At 50.8% G+C, this 19,042-nt stretch overlaps 1 protein-coding gene across 1 annotated transcript in view; it reads right to left on the bottom strand.

Moving 5' to 3' along the window:
* Positions 1–19,042, bottom strand: part of HYDIN (HYDIN axonemal central pair apparatus protein) — a 164,826-nt gene that overhangs the window by 28,952 nt on the left and 116,832 nt on the right. The window contains exons 30-52 of the mRNA XM_062586846.1: positions 18,606–18,739; positions 17,429–17,565; positions 16,680–16,807; positions 16,372–16,563; positions 15,820–15,969; positions 14,346–14,585; positions 13,890–14,058; positions 13,047–13,238; positions 12,113–12,283; positions 11,186–11,491; positions 9,957–10,135; positions 9,508–9,609; positions 8,988–9,171; positions 8,295–8,436; positions 7,318–7,492; positions 5,880–6,533; positions 4,931–5,143; positions 3,904–4,106; positions 3,500–3,682; positions 3,038–3,157; positions 1,511–1,670; positions 1,244–1,416; positions 412–610 (exon numbers count right to left, since the gene is read on the bottom strand). Coding sequence (XP_062442830.1) covers positions 412–610; positions 1,244–1,416; positions 1,511–1,670; positions 3,038–3,157; positions 3,500–3,682; positions 3,904–4,106; positions 4,931–5,143; positions 5,880–6,533; positions 7,318–7,492; positions 8,295–8,436; positions 8,988–9,171; positions 9,508–9,609; positions 9,957–10,135; positions 11,186–11,491; positions 12,113–12,283; positions 13,047–13,238; positions 13,890–14,058; positions 14,346–14,585; positions 15,820–15,969; positions 16,372–16,563; positions 16,680–16,807; positions 17,429–17,565; positions 18,606–18,739 — 4,506 coding nt within the window. The remainder of the gene's footprint in view (positions 1–411; positions 611–1,243; positions 1,417–1,510; positions 1,671–3,037; positions 3,158–3,499; positions 3,683–3,903; positions 4,107–4,930; positions 5,144–5,879; positions 6,534–7,317; positions 7,493–8,294; positions 8,437–8,987; positions 9,172–9,507; positions 9,610–9,956; positions 10,136–11,185; positions 11,492–12,112; positions 12,284–13,046; positions 13,239–13,889; positions 14,059–14,345; positions 14,586–15,819; positions 15,970–16,371; positions 16,564–16,679; positions 16,808–17,428; positions 17,566–18,605; positions 18,740–19,042) is intronic.

Here is a 19,042-nt window from a genome sequence, read left to right as displayed (position 1 = left end):
CACGCAATCAGCACCTGGTTGTCTGGGGTGGTGGATGCTAAGCAACGAACAGCATATTCTGGCAAACACAGTTTGAGGCAGTGGAAGTCAAGGAGGTAGCACTGTTGTATCTGGCACGTACGTCTGTCTCCTCCTGCCTCCACTGTATACTCACCTAATGAAGCTCAGCTATAAGGGCACTCTTGTAGTCACTTCGTTTCCCAAAAACAAACCTTCAGCAAGAGTTCCCTCCCACTAACAGTCTACCCCCCCCAAATGATGCAGGTAGAAAGGAATCTCACTGAAGGCCCATCCCTTTACCCTGTTTGCAGGGGACCCTTCAAGTACAGAGTCTCCATCCCTAACAAAAGGTGGGGGAGCAGGGCTGATCACTCTGCCCTGCTTTGCCAGGGAAGGTGTGCTCCGCCTCACCTCTAGTCGGATGGTCTTCTTAACACTGAGAGCCTTCGAGGCCCTGAAATGTAGCTGCAGGCTGAACTTCGTATAAGGGCCAATGGTGCCATGGTCTTGCGATACGGAGAAGTCCTCACCAAGGCTCTCCACCCCACTAAGCCTCCACACTGCAGGCAGCGGGGTGCTATTTTGCAGGACCAGTGTCTTGCTGTCCTTCCTGCAGAGACAGGAAGATGCTCAACACCGGTTCTTTGAGGGTCATTTTGAAAGTGGCTTACGGGCAGCTCTATCACATGTACGAATCATGCAGCCTCACAGTACTTAAGTGCCTTCTATTTCCATATCACAAGCCTGGGAGATACGTCCTGGGGGAAGAGTGTGGCATTAAAATTGTGTCCAACAGAAGGGAAATAAGGCAGAGCAACTGGACTGTTGCCGTGTTGCATCTTGTCTGCTGTTTCAACTCTGGCTCTCCGATTCCCCTGGGAAACAGGGTGACTCTGAAGTAGCTGTGGGACAGGGTGGCTCAGATCCTGTCACAGCACATAAATGAAAGATTTCTCCAGCTCATCTAGCTGGAGCAAACTGATGTGAGCACTGGAGCATGCGTGGCTCTGGTGTGGATGAGGATGCCGATCCTGGAGTGTTTCTGAGAGGCACAGAGCCAGTGGCTGTTGTGGCATATCCAGGCCTCAGTGAGGAACAGTTAGCAAGCGACTGGGAAGAGCTGGAGAAGGAGGGATGTCAGTGCAGCCTCCAACCCAGACAGCCACACAGGCAGCAAGAGAAACTAAAGAGGAGCTTGCCAACAGCCCTTGCCCCAAGCACAGTGGCCCATGGGATGACCAACCTATGCAGAAGCAGCTTGTCGAAATTCAGCAGTCTGCAGTTGAGTCCCAGCTCCAGCCGCACTCCGTGGCAGCACAGGCGGAAGACCACCGGCTCAGGGTTGTCCTTAATGCAGCAGACAAGGCTGTCTTCCACAACACCAGAGGAAGTGGGGTAGGCCCAAATGGTCAGCTCCTGGCCCAGGGTCGCAAAAAGAAATAGAGAAATGCATTCAGTGAGCGGGAGGAACAGCTGCCGGGCACAGCTTGCCTTCTCTGCCCTGTCCTACCTGCTTCTCATTAGCTTTCAGCGTCATCCTGGGAGGCTCAAAGAGGAACGTGTCTGCGTTGGCATCGTGCTCCAAAAAGAAATGCACCTCTGCTTCCAAGGGGGTAATGTTGAGGATGGTTATCTTCTCACAGTTACTGGGATAGCGAGACGCCTTGTACCTGCCCACAAGAGGAGAAAGGGCTGCAGCAGAGACCCTGCGACCGTTACTTTCTCCACACATTGGGGCAAGCACCATGTCTTCTCAGCAGGAGGCTGCTCTGAATAGGCTCACGAGGAAGACCCTGGTCTAACAAAGAGGCTAGAAAAAAGGAGCACTTTCAGGGGTACGTTGTGCTGTCTCTGTGTGCTGCATCCTCATCTGTTAGTTCGAGGTCTGCACCATTACCAGGTGCCTTTATCTCAGAAGCATGACACAGGCCACTTTAAAAGAGAAAAAAAAGGGAGCATTTTGCAAAATATAAATTCAGAGGTGACTGGAAAATAAAAATAAGTCAGGCATGTGGTTTTCCCCTCACCCCGTTTGGTTTCCCTTCCTGCAGTGTATAAAGAAATGCTTTTGAAAAGAGGTTTTAAAAATAGTGTAGCTTTTCTGAAGCAGAAAAAGTCAACCCTTATGTTTCAAATGTTTTCTCAGAATCTTAAGAGGAAGAAATCAAAAGGATGAATTCCCAGGAGGAATACTGAATTTAACAATGTCCCTTTTCTAAAGTATAAATAGTATTTGGAGCTAAATGGTTAAAAAAGCAAACAGAAGCCCAAGACCATTCATCAGCCTGGCTAGAGATCCTCTTCTGTTTTTAAAAGGTTTTGATTTCATTTCTTTGGATTGTCAAAATACCACTAGCTCTCCAGGGCTCCCATGAAGACAAGAATTTCACTTCTAATAATAAAAAAGAGCAAAATTAAAAATAGAAATAGGCCAGCAGCTACAATGACAACTTTATCCAGTAGTAAGGATCTGGGAAATGTAAATCCACTTTCATTCCTCTGCAGGCCACACACACACGTTGACAGGCCAAATGATAAAGTCTCACTAATATTAGAGATGAAATAATGGTTTATGACAGCATCAGTAGAATAACTGCTACTTCAGTCTATCAGTAGAGCTCAAAATAGTTTAAAGAAAGCACCACAAAGTTCATTTTGTAAGTAGGGAAGTGAGACATGGAGGGAGGACACAAGTTGGCTCAACCATTAGGCTGGAAGTGCAGTTGGGACCCAAACAAACCTTGCAGGTCGCAGCATGGTGCTCTGGTCCGTGAGACACCCCACCAGGTGGGAACATCAGCTCCGTTGTTTCCCAGCTCCTCTAAGACATGTGCGCCTGCTATTTGCTGAAGTCCATACATCTGTGACCCTTCTCTGTCATCTCCCAAGTCCCTTCACGAGGCCACTCCCAATTTTCCCACTGGAACAGCCTCTGCCCAAACATGTCCACCACCACCCAGGCCCTTCTGATCCCCAAAGCTTACTCTGAGCAGGCCGCACACCGGGCTGCTCACTAATTGGCTTGGGGGGCACATACCACTGTCTTGACTTTCCGCAGAGCAATGGGCCAAAGTGGAATACGCCCGTGTCCATGACGTATTGCTTGAAGATGATGTCATTACGCGCCTTGCTCTTCCTCCGGTGAGGAAACACCAGCCTGGGGAGAGAAAATGGTGAACGAGCAGCTACAGAGATGCTGTAGGTCAAAAACCTGGTCAGAAGGCCATAACCTCATGCCTTAATACTGGCTGAGCTCCAAGTGTGGAAAGAGATGCTCGGCTGCTCAGGCAGCACACGCTGCCCAAACTGCTGCTTCCGGTCTTCCCGGAGTAAGGTGTCAGGCCGGATGGGCCCACCTCGGGGAATGGACGGGCCAGATAGTCTCAGTGGAGACATAACATGATGGGGAAGGTGGTAGCTGAGCTGCAAGGTGCACCCCAGGCTCTGAGTTTAGGAAGACCTGTCTGTGAGGGAGGCCATGTAGGCAGGCAGGCCTTACCGGGGGTCCTGGCAGATGGTGGGATACACGCATGTGCCCCTGCAGAACAGCTGGTACAGTCGGCCTGTCCCCAGGATCTCAAAGTTAAACGTCTGATCAAACTGGCCTGGCACAATCGAGCTGAAATGTATCTTCAGGACAACCTCCCCATGGGCCGCCACAATCCACCGGAAGTTGGTCAATCTGGCAGTTTAAAGAGGAAATTTCAGACCTTATTGAGGAGAAGGACTGCAGATGTGCCAGCTCCCGGCCATGCATCTGCTTGTCCTGCTGTCCTAGCATCTGAGTGGCCTGGTGGGAGCAGCCCACTGCAGAGGAACTGGGGGAGGCTCCCTCTAAGCTGGGGTGACTGGCGAAGGTGGTTCCCAGAGAAACGATTTCCTCCCTCTGCTCTCACAGCTCACCTGATGATTTTCTCCGGGGACGAGTCCCTGCTGACGCTGCTTTGGTCTGCATCCGTGTGATGTGTGAGTACTCCTGATGCCGGTCCCTGCAGACCTCTCCTGCCACGGGCAGTGCTGCGCTTGTCCCTCGAAGACTCTCGGCTGCCCTCAACTTTCTCCTTCCTTGCCCTGCCTCTGGTAGGGGTGACCTGCTCCTCTGGCACCTTAGCACCACAGAGGTAAAAATGAATAAATAAATAAGTAAAAATAAAAATAAATAAAAAAGAAAGAAGGAGAGGGAGAAGTGACACCTGCCACGAAATACCCTTATCCTGGAGAGGAAGGTGCAAGTTTGTTAACCAACAGGAGAGAGAGTGAACAACCAGGCTCTACTTCACACTGCTTTCCTGTCTCCTGCCCAGTTCTTTGTCCTTCCTCATCAGACTTTATTCTGTCTAGGAAAAATCATTCCTTGCCCAAAACCTCTCCTTGACCACGAAACTCAGCACAGAGCTATGGGCTTCCTGCTCGTTATTCCTGAAGTGGCTTGAATGTTATTTTGCTTTTGTTCCCTTTCCAATCCACCCCCCACCTTTGTGAGCTGACTCTGAGAAACCGAGCTAAACCACAGCAGTTCTAGAAAGGGAAGTTGAGAGCAGGTTTAGGTGAGCGTTTTCTGCTTTTACAGAACAGCCCTATGCCTCAAACAGAGCTGTGGTTCTCAGGCAGAAGGTGACAAAAAGGCTGCAGGGAATGGGGGAACTCAGCTGGTCATTTTGGGCAGTTGGGTACCCAGCCAATGTCCCTGTGAAGCTGCAATAACTGCCCTCAAACTGGGTAACCACAAAAGCCTCTAGCCAGCAGCTACACATGGTCATGCCAAGGCCTGTGTCCTCCCTGAAAATGAAGCACTTCTACGAGAATCAGGCCATGCTGATGCTGGCCTGGATCCCGGCAAGAATGGGATATGGTCATTCATCCACTACTCATCTTCTGCATCTCATCTGCCCCTCCATGCCCCTCTCCAGCCTAGCCCTCGTCCTGCTACCTTCACTGCAGGCATGATGAGGGCATCTGTGAGACTCTCTGTATCCTTCTTTTCTTCTTCTGCAGTTGCAGCTTCTGGTGCAACAAAAACAAAGTGCTGGAGGGCTTCACTCACTGCCGGGGCCATCCGCTTCTCTGGGTAGTGGATCACAGAGTAAAAAGCTGGAGGAGGAATGGGAGGTCCTGAGGGACCCAGTCCCAGGCTATCCAGGATCTAAAGCATAAGGAAAAAAACCCCATTAATATGCCAGTCATCATCATCCTCCTGCTCCTTTCTCAAAGTACAGAGCTGTTGGAGACACTTTTTAATGGAGTACAGTGCTTTTTGATGTCCAGTGAGGTGGACAGGCTCCAGAGCAGTGTCAGGACCTGCCAGCAGGACCTAGAGAGAAATCTCACTCTGAGTAACACAACCTTAAAGACCTTGTAATGACCTGCCCTGCCCTGAGACCATTTCTACTGCTTCCTCAACCAGGAAAGCCCATGGGAGAGAAACAGGCAGGATGCTGGAACAGAGCTCTGGGCACGACTAAAGGCAGAAGGAATGCAGAGCAAGTGAAGAGGCATGTGAGGAAGTGGGGGGAAAAAAAGCGGAAGAGCAAGGACTGGGACGGTGATAAACAACTTCTTACTCATCCGAGCAGTTTAAGGCTCTGTCCCATCTAGGTTAGTTCCCTCATCTCTCCAAGTCGGTCATGATTTTACACAGAGAGATGAAGCAGGAAGACTGCTTATATGCCATGTTCTCAGTCACACAGGGCAAGAACCTCTCTCTTTCTGCCCCTCTGGGGGTTGCTAAGAAGTGCCTCAATCATGTGGCTGCTGCAGAGCCCTTGTGGAAGATGGCCATCAGCCTGGACAAGGCTCTGTGCCATTGTCACCTGCCAGAAGATAACGCATCAGAATCCAGACCATGGCCAGCTCAGCATCCAAACCCCTCAGGTCTTTACCTGCTCTACGCCTGGCAGCTTGCCACTCTCCAGGATCTTCTTCCAACTAGCATCTTCCAAGCTCAGCACCTGGATCTCCAAGTAAGGCACCCCAGCATGCTGGTCTTTGCCTTCCCCTTCTGCACCTTCCTTTTCCTGCCCACATAACTTGGACTCCTCAAGGGCCTTCAGTTGTTCCAGGCGCTCCTTCTCCAGACGTTCTTTCTCCAGGCGCTCCTTCTCCAACCGTTCTTTCTCCAGGCGCTCCTTCTCTCTGTCCTTCCGGCTCCTGCGGCTGGATGAAGGCTGGCGCTGCTCTTCTGCTTCAGGCTGGACCTCCTCTTGCTCCAAAGGGGAAAGCAGGATACCCTGAACTCGGTCCCAGAATGACAAAATATGAATGATGCCCTTTTGTGAGGCCTCGTAGAGCTTAAACCTCAGGGCCAAGATCTTCTCAACTTCATTCATGGCCTCTTTTTCTGTTCTGTCCTGTTCCGGGCCTGTGGGCGACACCACCACCACCGGGCAGGCATCTAGCAGGCCAGTCTTGTTCCGCTTTTTCTTATCTTCCTTGTCACCTGAAACAGAGTCTGAGCGCTCCTTTGCAGACCCTCTCCTGTCATCCCCTTCATTCAGCTTGATATCTGAGCGACTACTGGTGGAAGTGTTCATACCCTGGGAAGGAGGAGCAGGAAAAAGAAGTTAGCATTTCAAAGCACTAACTCAGACATTGTGGGATGGTGATCTCTGATGCAGTGTCCCAGAACCTCAGGTGAGGACTATACTATATGCTGAACACATCCTGACTCCGACCTCAGCCCAGTTTAGCTCAGCTGAAACCAAACTTTCCGCCAGCCAGACTGATGCGGAGTGCTGCAACCCACCTGAAAACCAGAAGAGCTTTCCCAAACCAAACAGATAACTCCTTATTCCCAGGCAGTTCTCTGGGCTCATTTCTGGAGTCCTGAGCATCCCTGTGGCTGGCTGACACTTTGGGAAGTCTGGTTGCTAATGAATACTCAGGCCTGGCAGTACCTCCTGCTAGACCCACAGGAAACAAACCCCACATCCCAGATAGTTCACGCCCCAGAGAGATGTAAGCCACTTGGATGCGGAGCGGTGAAAAAGTCAGATGAACTTGCCAAGACTTGATGGTCTTGGCTTGATGGTGAGTGCACGGAATTAAGCGCAGCCATGACTCAAAGCCAGCATGATCCCAGAAAAGCAGTTGTTCTACAAACCTGGGGGATAACACCTCCAGTGAGGAAGTAGCACAAACATCAGCTGCTGTTGTCCTGCAGTCCCATATCTTACTCACTGTCAGGTACTCGTCCCTGGGCCCAGCACTGTGTGTGTGACTGTTTGCAAGGGATCGGGTTTCTGGCTTTGCATGGAATAAGGCAACTCAGTGGTGAGGTCCCAAGGACTGTTACTCATCTCTGTAAACATAACCACCCACCTGCCTGGCTCCAAACTGGCTTCTCCTTCCCGAGGCAATGTCTTTTTCTTTTCCAAGATCCTTCTTCCACCGCTTAGCCTTCTTCTTCAGCTCTTCTTCCTCCTTCAGGCGGTCTAGCTCCTGCTGCTGCTGCTGTTTCTTTTGCTCAAGCTCTCGAGCCAGCCTCTCCATCTCCCTTCAGTAAGTCAAACAGAAAACATCCCTCAGAGTCACCACTGGGAAATCTGGACTCACTTGAAACCCAGCTGCTTGTGAGCTTCATTCATTGACTGTGCAGCCAGGTAGAACTGTTAGATCACCCCAGTGGACTTCCCACAACCTAGGGAGGCTGGGTACACCAAAACTGAGAAAAGACAGGGAGAAATCTCTGCGGCCAGCAAGTCCCAGGCTTGCTATCATAAGCTGTAACTCTTACAGCTACTCTGGTAAGGTTATGCAGCTCCATCTGAACACGTCCAGTGCACTGACAAAGACTGATTCACCATCTGCGCTGCTGGCTGAAGTCCCCTCTTGATTCCTAGTCTTAAACCAACTCACAAACCACTAACATCTACTTATCCTGGCGCCAATACACATTTGGTTTATCCAGCCCTTCTCCTTGAGCATAACCTGCTTCTTAGTGAGCAGGTCCCTTAGTGAGGCCTAGTGAGTGGGCACAGTGCCCAGCTCTTTGAAGCCAATATCTAAGGCAGAGGGCTCTCGGCTAAAGCACAGAGAAGGTGTTTCACATGTCGCTGGAGGAAGCTCCTTCCTCTGTCAGGAGGCAGTGAGGTGGAACAGACCTTCCTTGTGCCATCTGAGAGAGAGGCTTTTGGCCTTTCCTCCATACTCCCTCTGAGCCCACCCAAGATCTCTGGCAGGCTGGCTGTATCCTGCATGGCACAGGGAAGGGAAGAGAGGAGCAGGTTTATGCTTGGGGCTTCCGTGTGGCAACAGGAGCAGAGTACTGGGACATCGCCCACAGAATGGTCACAAACCTCTTTTTCCTCTCACGCAGGACTTGTCGCAGCTCTTTATCAAAATGACTTTTCTGCTCCTCAGTGAGGGCATCATACGCTTCCTCATCCAGCTCCTGGAGGCGGGCCTTCTCCCTCATGGCAGCTTCCTTCTGCTCCCGTTCTTCAATATGGGCCAGAAGAAAAATCATTAGGAAAGGTAGCCAGAGCTTACTGTTCTGGATGGGCTGAGGATTCACAACTCCTGCCCAGCCCCAGCTCATCATCCACACATAGCCCTGCTCTGGTTACTGAACCCAGAGTTTGGTAAGTCCCCAAGCTACTGCCAGCCAGCAGGTCCCTGTGCCTTGCCTGGCTCTTGTGCAGAGCCCCAGAGACTATGGGACTCTACCTTGTTCTGTAGACTCACCCAGACCAGCACCATGGCACTGATGGCCTGTGGCTAGGTATTAAGCCACAATAGTTTGCACTTGTGCTCGAGCTTTAAAATTAGAGACTATAAGATAAGTCTTAAGCCTCAGGTCTAAAGGATTTTGCACACTGTGAAGCTGTATTTTAAGCAGCCACTGAAGACTGGCTACACTGAGGCAGAAGGCTGGAGGATTACAAAAAAAGTTTCTTATGACCTCTGCTGGTAACATCCAGACAGACATATGAATAAGGTTGAAAGCTTGAAAGAGAACATTCGAAAGGTACTGAGATGAAGAATCTCACCTTCTTGCTCTCTTTTGTCCTTCTCCTTGGCTTTCATGGTAGCATAATCCTGGAACAGGTTCACAAAATAGATGTGAGGCCTATTGTTGATAGCTCTGAGCAGGCAGAGGAGAGCAGAATGTATGTTGTGTGCAAAGATGGTCTCCAGGCCATCAAACACCACTCCCTGGTAGCAGTCACTCAGCTGTGAATCAGGTCAAAAAGGAACAGAAAGTCCACAACAGTGCGTGTGCAGCTTTCAGCCAGCAAACAAAACCAAACGTCAAAGGACATCAGCCATCATTGTCCCAGATATCCCAGCTCTGACCTTCCCCTGCACGCTGCCAACTTATGGCACATCTCTGAGCATCTGTGCAGCATGACTCAGGGCCCTTCGCCCAAGGGTCCCTGCATGCAGCTCAGGACTCCCACCACCCGCAAATATGGACCTCTTCTCTTTGTGCCTTGTCTCTCTATAGCACGAACATTTTTATCCCAAACCCCCCGACTTACACAGCAGACCAGGTGAGACCTGCCATACCTGCATCCTCTCTGAGAGGATGGTCTCCAGCAGGTCCTCAGGAAGCACACAGGGCTTAGCAGCTGTCTCTCCTGCTACATCGGCATCGGTGGTTGGACCTTGCTGCATAGAAAGGCAGAGCATGGAGCTGGGTGAGGCCTGCAATGCTTATCAGCACAAGAAAAAAAAACAAAACACTTCCAGGAACCCCAAGCAATCCTAACTGCTGTGTCTTCTGGCCTTACGGCTCGTGTCTCTCGCTAGTGAAGGACCTTCTAGAGACAAAACTGTACACCAGCAGCTCAGGGTGATAACCCTGGAGGGCACATCCCTGGGCAAATATGGACAGAGGGCACTCAGACTGGGGGCTGCGCTCTCTCTAAACTTCTTTGCTTCTCAGTGCGGTTCGAATGCAATTAAAATATTCCATGGATTTACCAGTACGGATCTTTTTTTGCCTGTGAGCCAACCTGATCTGTTTGGTGCTGCTTCCGGTGCTGGGGTGTGTGGCCCTCCGTCTTCCCCTTGCCCACTCCCTGGTTCCCCCGGCCTCGGGCACTGACGGGCTGTAGGACAGCTTTGCCCGCGGAGCTGCATGGACCATTCGCCCGTGCGCTGAGTGGCAAGCTGCAGAGATCTGCGTGTTGATCTGCGGAGGAGACAGAGCAGTTAGTGGGGCCGGAGATGGGGGCTGCAGGTGAGTGCTGGCTGTGGGAGCGCTCCTCAGCGTGCTGCTCCAGATAAAACCTGGAGCAAACAGGCACCTTCCTCCATGGCTTCACCTGCTCACATCCCAGTCTAGGACCCTCGCAGAGACAGAGCAAGTGCATCCTCAGCGCCTGCTCTTGGCAGGAGTAAGGCATGCTGGGCACAAGTTGGCTGCCAGTGTCAGGGACTGTGTAGAGATTACAGTCTCTGAAGCTTTCCAGAAGCAGCTCCCAGGCTGCTTCCCTTTTTTTTAGCATGATGAAATGCACCAATGGGTATTGAGTTGTAAAGCTAGAGACTTTCAATGCTCCTTCAACCATAAGATCAGAGTTACAGAAGCCAGCATCAGCAGGGAAGCAGCAATGCAGAGGGAATACACGCGTGCTTATCACTAAGGCAGTCACTGCCCCTGCCTGGAAACCGTAAATGAAAAGGAAATAAGCCTTACTGTCTGTCCAGGGATCTGAAGAGGGGCTCAAGCTGCAGGGTTTAGAGCACCAACTGCTCACTAAAAGTCACCAGACTCACGTGGAAAACAACGTAAGACTCGCGAGTGCCACAACCCTGACAGCATATATAGGAGCACTGCACAAAACGTCTGGAGATGGGAAAAAAAGTTGATCTCAGTTTATCCCTCATCTGAAACTGCTCAGAGAGGTTATTCTTTGAGTGTGGTTTCACAAACATCAGAGAAAACAAAGTCAGTCATCCAGTGCTTAATGAGCCACTTCAGAGGGGTTTCTTCTGAAATGGGAAGCATTTCCACCTGGAGGCCACGAGAAGCAGATTGGCTTCAGCCCTGAGGAAATCCAAAGCTCTGAGAAAAATACAGGTGTGCTTCATTGCTCTTAGGAAAAGCAACACATGCCAGGTGCTGCATGAAATTAGAGGAGGAAAAGGTGCCCCTATATGAGTCCCTAAAATAAGACAGATTTTAATTACCAGAGAGAGTTTAGGAAATGGCTTTGGATTTCTGCGGATGCTGCATCACTGTTCCCTAGAACAGGCAGGAGCTGCCAAAAGCCCCTTCTCCTTATAGGGAGAAAAAGGAAAAACTGGATGATGGGAGTTAGTGTTTGAAGTAGTGCTCTGGGCCCAGCATTTTGCTGGGCTGAAGGCTTACCAGCATCCTCTGGGTCCTCGTGGGCCTGACTGACTGCAGCCTCGATACACAGTTCCCGCGCACGGAGCCCTGCCGAACTGCTCCTCTGAGAGATGGCTTTTGTCACCACAGAGTCGATGGACAAGCAGGGAACACCGTAGTATTTAGACAGGGCAGTCGCAGCCGACGTCTTTCCTTTAAAGAGAGGAACATTGCTTGGGGGACACTTGCACGTGAGGCTTCTTCAAGTACATATACTCGGAGAGGTGCTCTGAAAGGCCCCAGAAGAGGATTTCATAGTTTCAAGGGCAACCAAAAAGCAGTTGCTGCTTTAGGGGAAATCAACAGGGAGGTGGCTAGAAATGTCCTCCTCTAGAGATGAGGTGGGGGGGACCATCTCCAACTCACTTTCAGCTACTGCCACCTGAGGACCTCATCACTTGTGGCAACCTCAGTCCCAGGCCAGAGCCTAGTTTCAAGCCCTGTCCCAAAACCACCCAGATGGTTTGCTAGCCTGTGCCAGTTGGTGCTTTCTCAGGCAATGCCTAGGCATGGCTGGGGGGCCAGTATGGACTAGGGACTGCTCTGCTCCCACTAGGCTTCCCCTGCCTGGGGGAATGAGAACTTAGCCGCATGGGCACAAGATGTGCTGTGCCACTTGTGCTGGCTAGACAAAGGCCTTGGACCTTTTAATGGACTAGCACAGCTATGATCTACCTCATTTCACGCTGAAAGCAGTCAATCAAGTGCCAGAGCCCACCAGGACATCTCTTGCCCTATCCCATACCTCATAGACGAGGGCTGCAGCCCACACACCTGTTAGAGGTGCCCCGTGGATGATGACAACAATCCCTCTGCGTTTTTCGGCAGCGCGGCCTTCTGGAGAGATATCGATGCCAAGGTAGCGTGCGATGGCTCTTTTGACAGGGCTGCTGTCTAATTCTCCCACGGCCTCCTTGCTGCTGGTGTGTTTTTGCTGATGCTCCTCTACAGAGGACCAGGCGTAAAAATGAGCTTCCTTCATACCAGTGATTATGACTGTCTTTCCCATTCCCTCACATCCTGGGGAGGTTATCTGGGGAGGGGAGACACTGCCAAAACTCATGTTACAAACCAGATCTCCCTCCACCCTTTCTTTAGGCTTATACAGATCAGGGTCTGCCCTAAATGCTCTCAAAGATTCCTGTGCTGGCTGTTAAGAGTGTAGTAAATGGAGTGGTCAAGAGAGGAGAGAACAGGCACCTGACAACATGTAAAAGGACTGGACCAAATCTTTCCACAAACTGTCACATTGTCCTCACACGAGCTTTGTCTAGAGACTAGTTGAGTAAGTGGGGGACATGCAGAACCAGGTGTTTTATGCAGTCACAAAGGAGGGGCTCTGTTTGGAAGCCAAACGGTTCTCCAGTTGGGGCTGCACTGGGGACTTCTCCCTGCCTGGGAGTCTGCAGCACAAAGCAGCTCTCCTCCTCCAGGGCTCCTTTGCCACAGAGCTGGATGCTTCAGGACCAGATCTGACTGTGCTTTTATTTTACAATCAACAGCACTTGCAAAGAGCTCTTAGGAGGCCTCTAAAAGGATCCCAGGATCATACATGAATTTTGTATATGAGAGAGGAATCAGAGTCACAGGAGCAAAGACGACACAGAAGCAAGCCTGCAGTGAAGGGATGGAGAGGACACCAAGGTCCTCCACCGAGGTCCTTTTACCACAATGGACTTGAAACTGGTGAAAAGCTCTGTATTATTACCTGGCCTGTGTTTTTTCTCAATATCTTCCTCCTCCTCTTCTTCATGCTCCAATTTGAAGTCCACCTTGTTGAACTGGCTTTCATCAAAAAAGGAGGGGGGAATGATGGAGGTGTGCGATGAGACAGTATGAACGACCCCGGTAGGGTACTTTCCTTCTTGATCTGAGGGAGACTGGATGTCTTCAGAGTTTTCTGAGGAGAGAGGACAGGGGAGAGAAGAGCATGGTCAAGCAAAGCTGCTCTTTGACATTTGTCACTTTGCATTGCCACATGCCAGAGGAAAACTTCCTGAGGAGAGAGATTCCCAAGGCACTCAGAAGCCTGTCCATGCCTCAGCTGGGTGTCTCTGCCTTTGAGGGAATTTTGTTTCTGTGCTTTTGTTGCTGGAAAGGAGCAAATATAAAATATGACAGCTGTCATACCAAAGCTGTCATGCCAAAGCTGTCTTAGCACCCAAGTGATGTTCCACCTGCAAATGCAGGGAAGTTTCTAGTGTGAATCACCCTGTGGGTCACAGCAGTGTGAGGTAACACAATTATCTGTCCTCAACGTGAAGTGATTCAGGAAGGTATTTGTTTGAGTGCTTACAGGCTCAGAAACAGACTCAGACTTTCCTACAGGGGGGTACATCACATGAGTGCCTTGCAGACCCATTTTCTAGCTATGTCTCAGTGCTCAGCTGGGGAACGGGTAGCTGCTAAAAGCATGGACCTTCCACAGAGACAGAGTTCACACAGAGCTCAGGGTGGGTGAACAGGACTCCCCTCTGTGGCCATGCTCAGGACAGCCAACACCATGCATGGTTCCCTCACTGGAGACACAGTGGCTGGCATTCACCCTCACCATTCTCACAACCAGTTGATTCCACAGGCTTGGACTCGGCCTGCTCGTCCTGCAGCCTCTTCTGGTCCTCATAGTACTCCAGCACCTCCGGGGGCAGCTTCTCGCCTGGGGCACGGGGCGGCAGCAGTAAGGTGTTGTGGCAATCGTAGTCCTGCAGCATACGCAGGATCTGTGCATACAGAGAACAGATGCCACAGATATAAGATGTGCTGCTCGATCTCCATCACCTGAGAAATCCCCCAACCAAACTATTTTCTTCCCCCTTCCTTCCTTCCTTTCACCAACATAGAGTGTCCAAGCCCCTCTGTGTCCCACTAGCACAGCTGGCTGATCCTGCAAGGCTACTAGGCTTTAGCCCAGAGCCTGCCTCCATCTCCATGTCTTCCTGGTGCAAGCCTAGGAATGCTGGAGCACTGTGAAGCCAAGTGGGAGCATGTATGGGGCATCTCCTCTCACCAGCTCCTCAGTGAGGTACTCCTGGTCGAAGTCCAAAGAGTAGAACTCAATGGGGAAATCGCATGGGTTCTTCACCACAACGGTGGCCTGCACCCCCTTGCTGTATGGCAGCAGTGGGCCCAGCTCGAGCACTGGGGGGCTGAAGTCCAGTCGCGGCTCCAGTCCATGCCCTAAGAGCTGTAGCTCAGGGTGCAGGTTACTCTGGCAAATGTTAACCTTCAGACGGGTGCTGTAGGCCCTCTGGGAAGAAAGAAACGCAAAATGTTCCTCCATGAAGTCCTAGGTAACAGGGCTTCAAATCCAGCCCTTGACCAGCGCCAGAGAGGTTACCAGTTCCTTTAAGGTGGAGGGCGGCCTGCAGCGCACAGCATCTGTATGCTGGCTCTGCAGAACTGGGATCAAGCCTGGTGTGAAGTGTACCAGGATACCTGGGTAACAGATGGATCTAAAATGGTCTATCAGATGATTATACCAAGTCCAAAGTGAGTGCAATGTAGCACCCAAGAGAAAGGTCCTCAGGAGGTGGGCTTAGCTCCCAAAGGACTCAGGGTCTGCTTCACCTCATCCCAAGAGATGCGTTGCCTAGGCACAATGTTGGCACTGCTGTATCAAGCAAATATCAGCTGTAAAATACAGGCAGACGAGCTCACACTGGCTAGAAACAAGGATCTCCCAGTCTACTCCTGGCTCCAGTCAAAGCCAGAGACAAAACAGTAACATCTCTACTAGTTATTGAAACATTATTGGGACTGTTCCCTGGTGTTGTAGTACCTGAGTCCATACTACCACACACTACTACTAGTTATTGAAACATTATTGGGACTGTTCCCTGGTGTTGTAGTACCTGAGTCCATACTACCACACACTAACTTTCCATACCATGGTGGCCACATGGGAAGTGTATTTTGGGAATGGTCCCTGTCTTGTGCTCCCAAACTGCCTGGAAGTGCCTAGGAAAGCGTAATCTCGCCTGGACCAGGACAAGAGGGACTGTTTTGGCAAAGTGACAGCACTGATGACTGTACTGCAGCAGAGTCTGCAGGAACGTGTCTGAATGCTGTTTCGTCTGCTAGTACCAGCAGTAGGACTGGCCCAGACCGGCCCTTCCAGGGTTATCACTTGAGACGGTGCCAGCTGGTTTGCGTAAGTGTGTTGCAGGCACACCACTGCAAGGGGGAAGTCAGAGGAGAAAAGGGCAGGTTTCTCCAACAGCTCCTCCATGCACCAAGAGGTAGCCATAACTGCAGGGCCTTGCAGCTCTCTACGCCAGTTCCCCAATGAGAATTCAAAGTGCTTCTCAGAAGAGAGTGCAGCAGGGGAAACTGAGGCACAGTGGGTATGTGACACTGACTTGACCAAAGCCGCATGTGGAAGTAATGACAGCAGCGGACCCAGACCTCGTCTCCTGCTGCCTGCGCTGAGCTCTCATGACCACACTGCCCTTCCTGTTTTGAGACACACCCATGAACCTCACCTCTTCGCTAGGTGAAAACCTCACTTGCAGGTTGCATCGCTGTCCTGGAGTGAGGTTTCCACTTGAGGGCAGCACCTGAAAGACAGGGGTCTTGGTCCTTAACTCCTCACGCAGCTTCCGACGCAGGTTCACTGGCAAATGTTTGTCCACCTGAATACACAAACATATCCTGTGAGACCTTCTTGGTCTGCAAGGACAGACTCTCAGTTCCTGTAGTGCTACGAAATACTGTTGTAGGAACAGCGTTCACAGCCCACACGTTCAAAGCAACCACAGCCACTGCTTGCCTACGAGCCAAACCACAACATGTTACAGCACAGGCCAGCCAGGCAGACTGGGAGGCTCTGTCCTCAGATAAGTAAGAATGGGGGAAACTGGCAGAGGAATGAAGTATTAGTTCGTGAACAGGGCCAGGCAATCCAGCTGAGCTCTGTATCCTGAAACACTTCCTCACGCGAGCTCCTGACCAAGCACTCAGACAGTGATGGAGCAGAAAAGGCAAGAGAGGCAAAGGAAATGCAACCAAGAAGTTACTCGTTGTCTTTGCGTTACCTTCTTAACGTGCTCGTTCATACTGATGAACCATCTGCAGGCGATCTGGCAGCAATTTTGGAGCTGGATGGTTTTTTCTTGACACTGCCCACACTGGACACTGGAGAATTCCAGTCTGTCACAGGAGAGGCAGAGGGATGGCACAGTCACCATGGCACGAAGGCATATGTGAAACGTGGGTCCACCTGTCACCTAGCAGACAACAGAGCAGCCAGCTGAGAGCCCAGGTGAGATCTGCTGCCATGCCCAACCTGCTGTCTGTCCTGACATACAGCGTAGGCACAGGAGGGTGAAGGAACATGCAGTACCTTGATGGGCAGGAGTGCTTTCACCTGTCCCAGGGGTAGGTTGGCACTTTGCGAATCAAAGCGCACTGTGAACATTTCGGTCTCACAGAATGGCAGGTGCTTCACGCGGTGCAGTTCAATGCTGAAACCTTGAACAGATGAAAGCAAAGCAGTTGACGCACACGACCAACACAAAATGCACCACAAACAGTCTAAAGGCAGAAAGGGGTCCTGGCCTCTAGGGATGAGATGGCCAGAGGCTCTGTGAAGAACACCTTTGTCTCTTTGGTTTTTCTCCCTTATCATCTGATACTCTATCGCATGAGGAGAATGGGTTTTTCACAGCCAGAATCCAAGGCCCACAGGGGAGAAAAGGAAACAAGTCAGTTGAGGAGCACCAGCAATTCCTGCAACAGGCACCCCAGGCCCAGGGGAAGGATGCACAGATCTTCCAAAAGCAGAATTTCTAATAAGGATTCCCTTATGCAGTAGTGTTATTTGGAAAATAACTTAGTTGAGGCACCTCCCTCTAGCACCTCATCATCTCTAAGCCCCATGGTTTGACAGTACAACAGCCTGTAGCCTTACCTGAAGGTCTGTTTTGGAAGCCTATTTTGATATGACAGATGACCTCACATCACAAAAAGATGGACAGACAGACAAACAGATGCTATGGCATTACAAACTCTGAACCCAAGCACAGGCCAAAGTAACCCATCAGACAGAAATGGCCCCTTCAAGGCCACATGAGGTCTCTCCAGCACCATTACCTGTGTCACGCAGGGCCCGTACATCTGCATGGAAGGACACAGGGAACTGGCCGGTGTTGGTGATCTTCACGATGTGTGTTTGGGCATTACCTAGAATGATGTAGCCGAAGTCCAGGATGTACTCAGGCAGCTGAGCTCTGAAAGGAGTAAGGAGAGTCCCTGAACCACAGGCTAGCTACATTTTCAACTAGATGGAAGAGGTAAATATAGTGGATATTTCCATATTCACTGCTATAAAAACTCAGCTCTGGTCAGTAAAACTTAAGGCCTGAATGCCTGGCAAGAAGCCTTTGGTAAGTCACTGAGAATCTAGGCTCTAGGTTTTATCAGATAGCAATTTGGCTAAAGTGGCATATGCGTGTGTGTATACTGGCCACAGCTCCTGTGCTATGAAAAGCCTTAGTCGCTAAATCATTTCTATACAGGGGATCTCCACCAGTCTGAGTGAGACTCATCGAGCCTGGGGCACAGCCAAAGCCTGAAACTCCTTCAGTACATTGTGATAACATTCGCCCCTAGAGGAAAGCTGCTCTGATCTGCAACCAGATTTCTCTACAAACAAGCACCTGTAAACATAGCAGTCAGTACCTACAGGATCCATGGGAAGGTCCTTTTCCAGAGCAGTCTAACTTAGGAAAGCAGAAGAAAAATGTTTTAAACCTCTTCTTCCAGAATTGGAGCCTACTGAAGATTCCCTTGCTTCATCATGAAGCAATAACGTAAAGGACCAACAGTAGTCTCACCAGCATCCAAGCCACTTGGCTGAGGGCTTGCCAAGCTAATATCTCCATGATTGGCAGCTCTTTTTACTTACTGTGGTCTGTTTCTATGTTGGAAAAAGAATCCAGCCCTGTGTTGTCTCTTTCACAGCTGGTAAGCAGTGATAGTGCCCACACTGTCTGATTGGGGTTGATGGTCTGCACTGGACTCCACCACAGCTCCAAGAACAGAGCCTGTTGTCTATGAAGTGCTAAGCACCCCAAAAGCTTAAGAGTGGAGGTGAGGACACACAGCGGCTTCCAGGGGAGTATGCTAAAGCCCTTAGGACCAGACCCCTTCTGAAGTCCCCAGCTATTCCCAGCCAGCTCTGTAGGCACGAGGTGCTCTCAGGGCAGAGATGCATCACTAGATGTTTCCTAGAGGCACTTAGAGGAAGAGTACAGGAGTCCCCACTAACTTGACAAGCCGTTGACGAGCCTGCTGGCCCAAAGCAGGGTCCTCTGTGGGACAGGAGGTAAAAGCTTCCTGCTGCTTCAGGGCATGCTCCTCTATGAGTACTCGCTCCATTTCCATCAGCAGCCACGTGTTAAACTGAGGAAAGCAAAGACAGTAGCTGGTTAGCGACGGTCCTTCTGAATGCATGGGCTTGCCTCTGAAAGAAGATCCCACCCCCCTCTCGCTAACACTGGTGATAGGGGTCCTCTGGTCTCACTGCAACGTGCCTGCAGCAACTCCTGTCCCCTCAGCCAGGACCTTATCTCAAGGGAAATGAACTCCAGCATCTTCACCTGCCCAGTCAGTATTACAAAAGCTGATCCAACGAGACAAACACATAGACAGGCCAGGAAACCTCCAGGGCTCCAAGTATTTGTGTGCCCCCAGCCAGTGCCAAAG

This window comes from Rhea pennata, chromosome 13 (assembly GCF_028389875.1).
Source record: "Rhea pennata isolate bPtePen1 chromosome 13, bPtePen1.pri, whole genome shotgun sequence".
NCBI classification, from domain to species: domain Eukaryota; kingdom Metazoa; phylum Chordata; class Aves; order Rheiformes; family Rheidae; genus Rhea; species Rhea pennata.
This window is presented reverse-complemented; position numbering and strand designations above follow the sequence as displayed.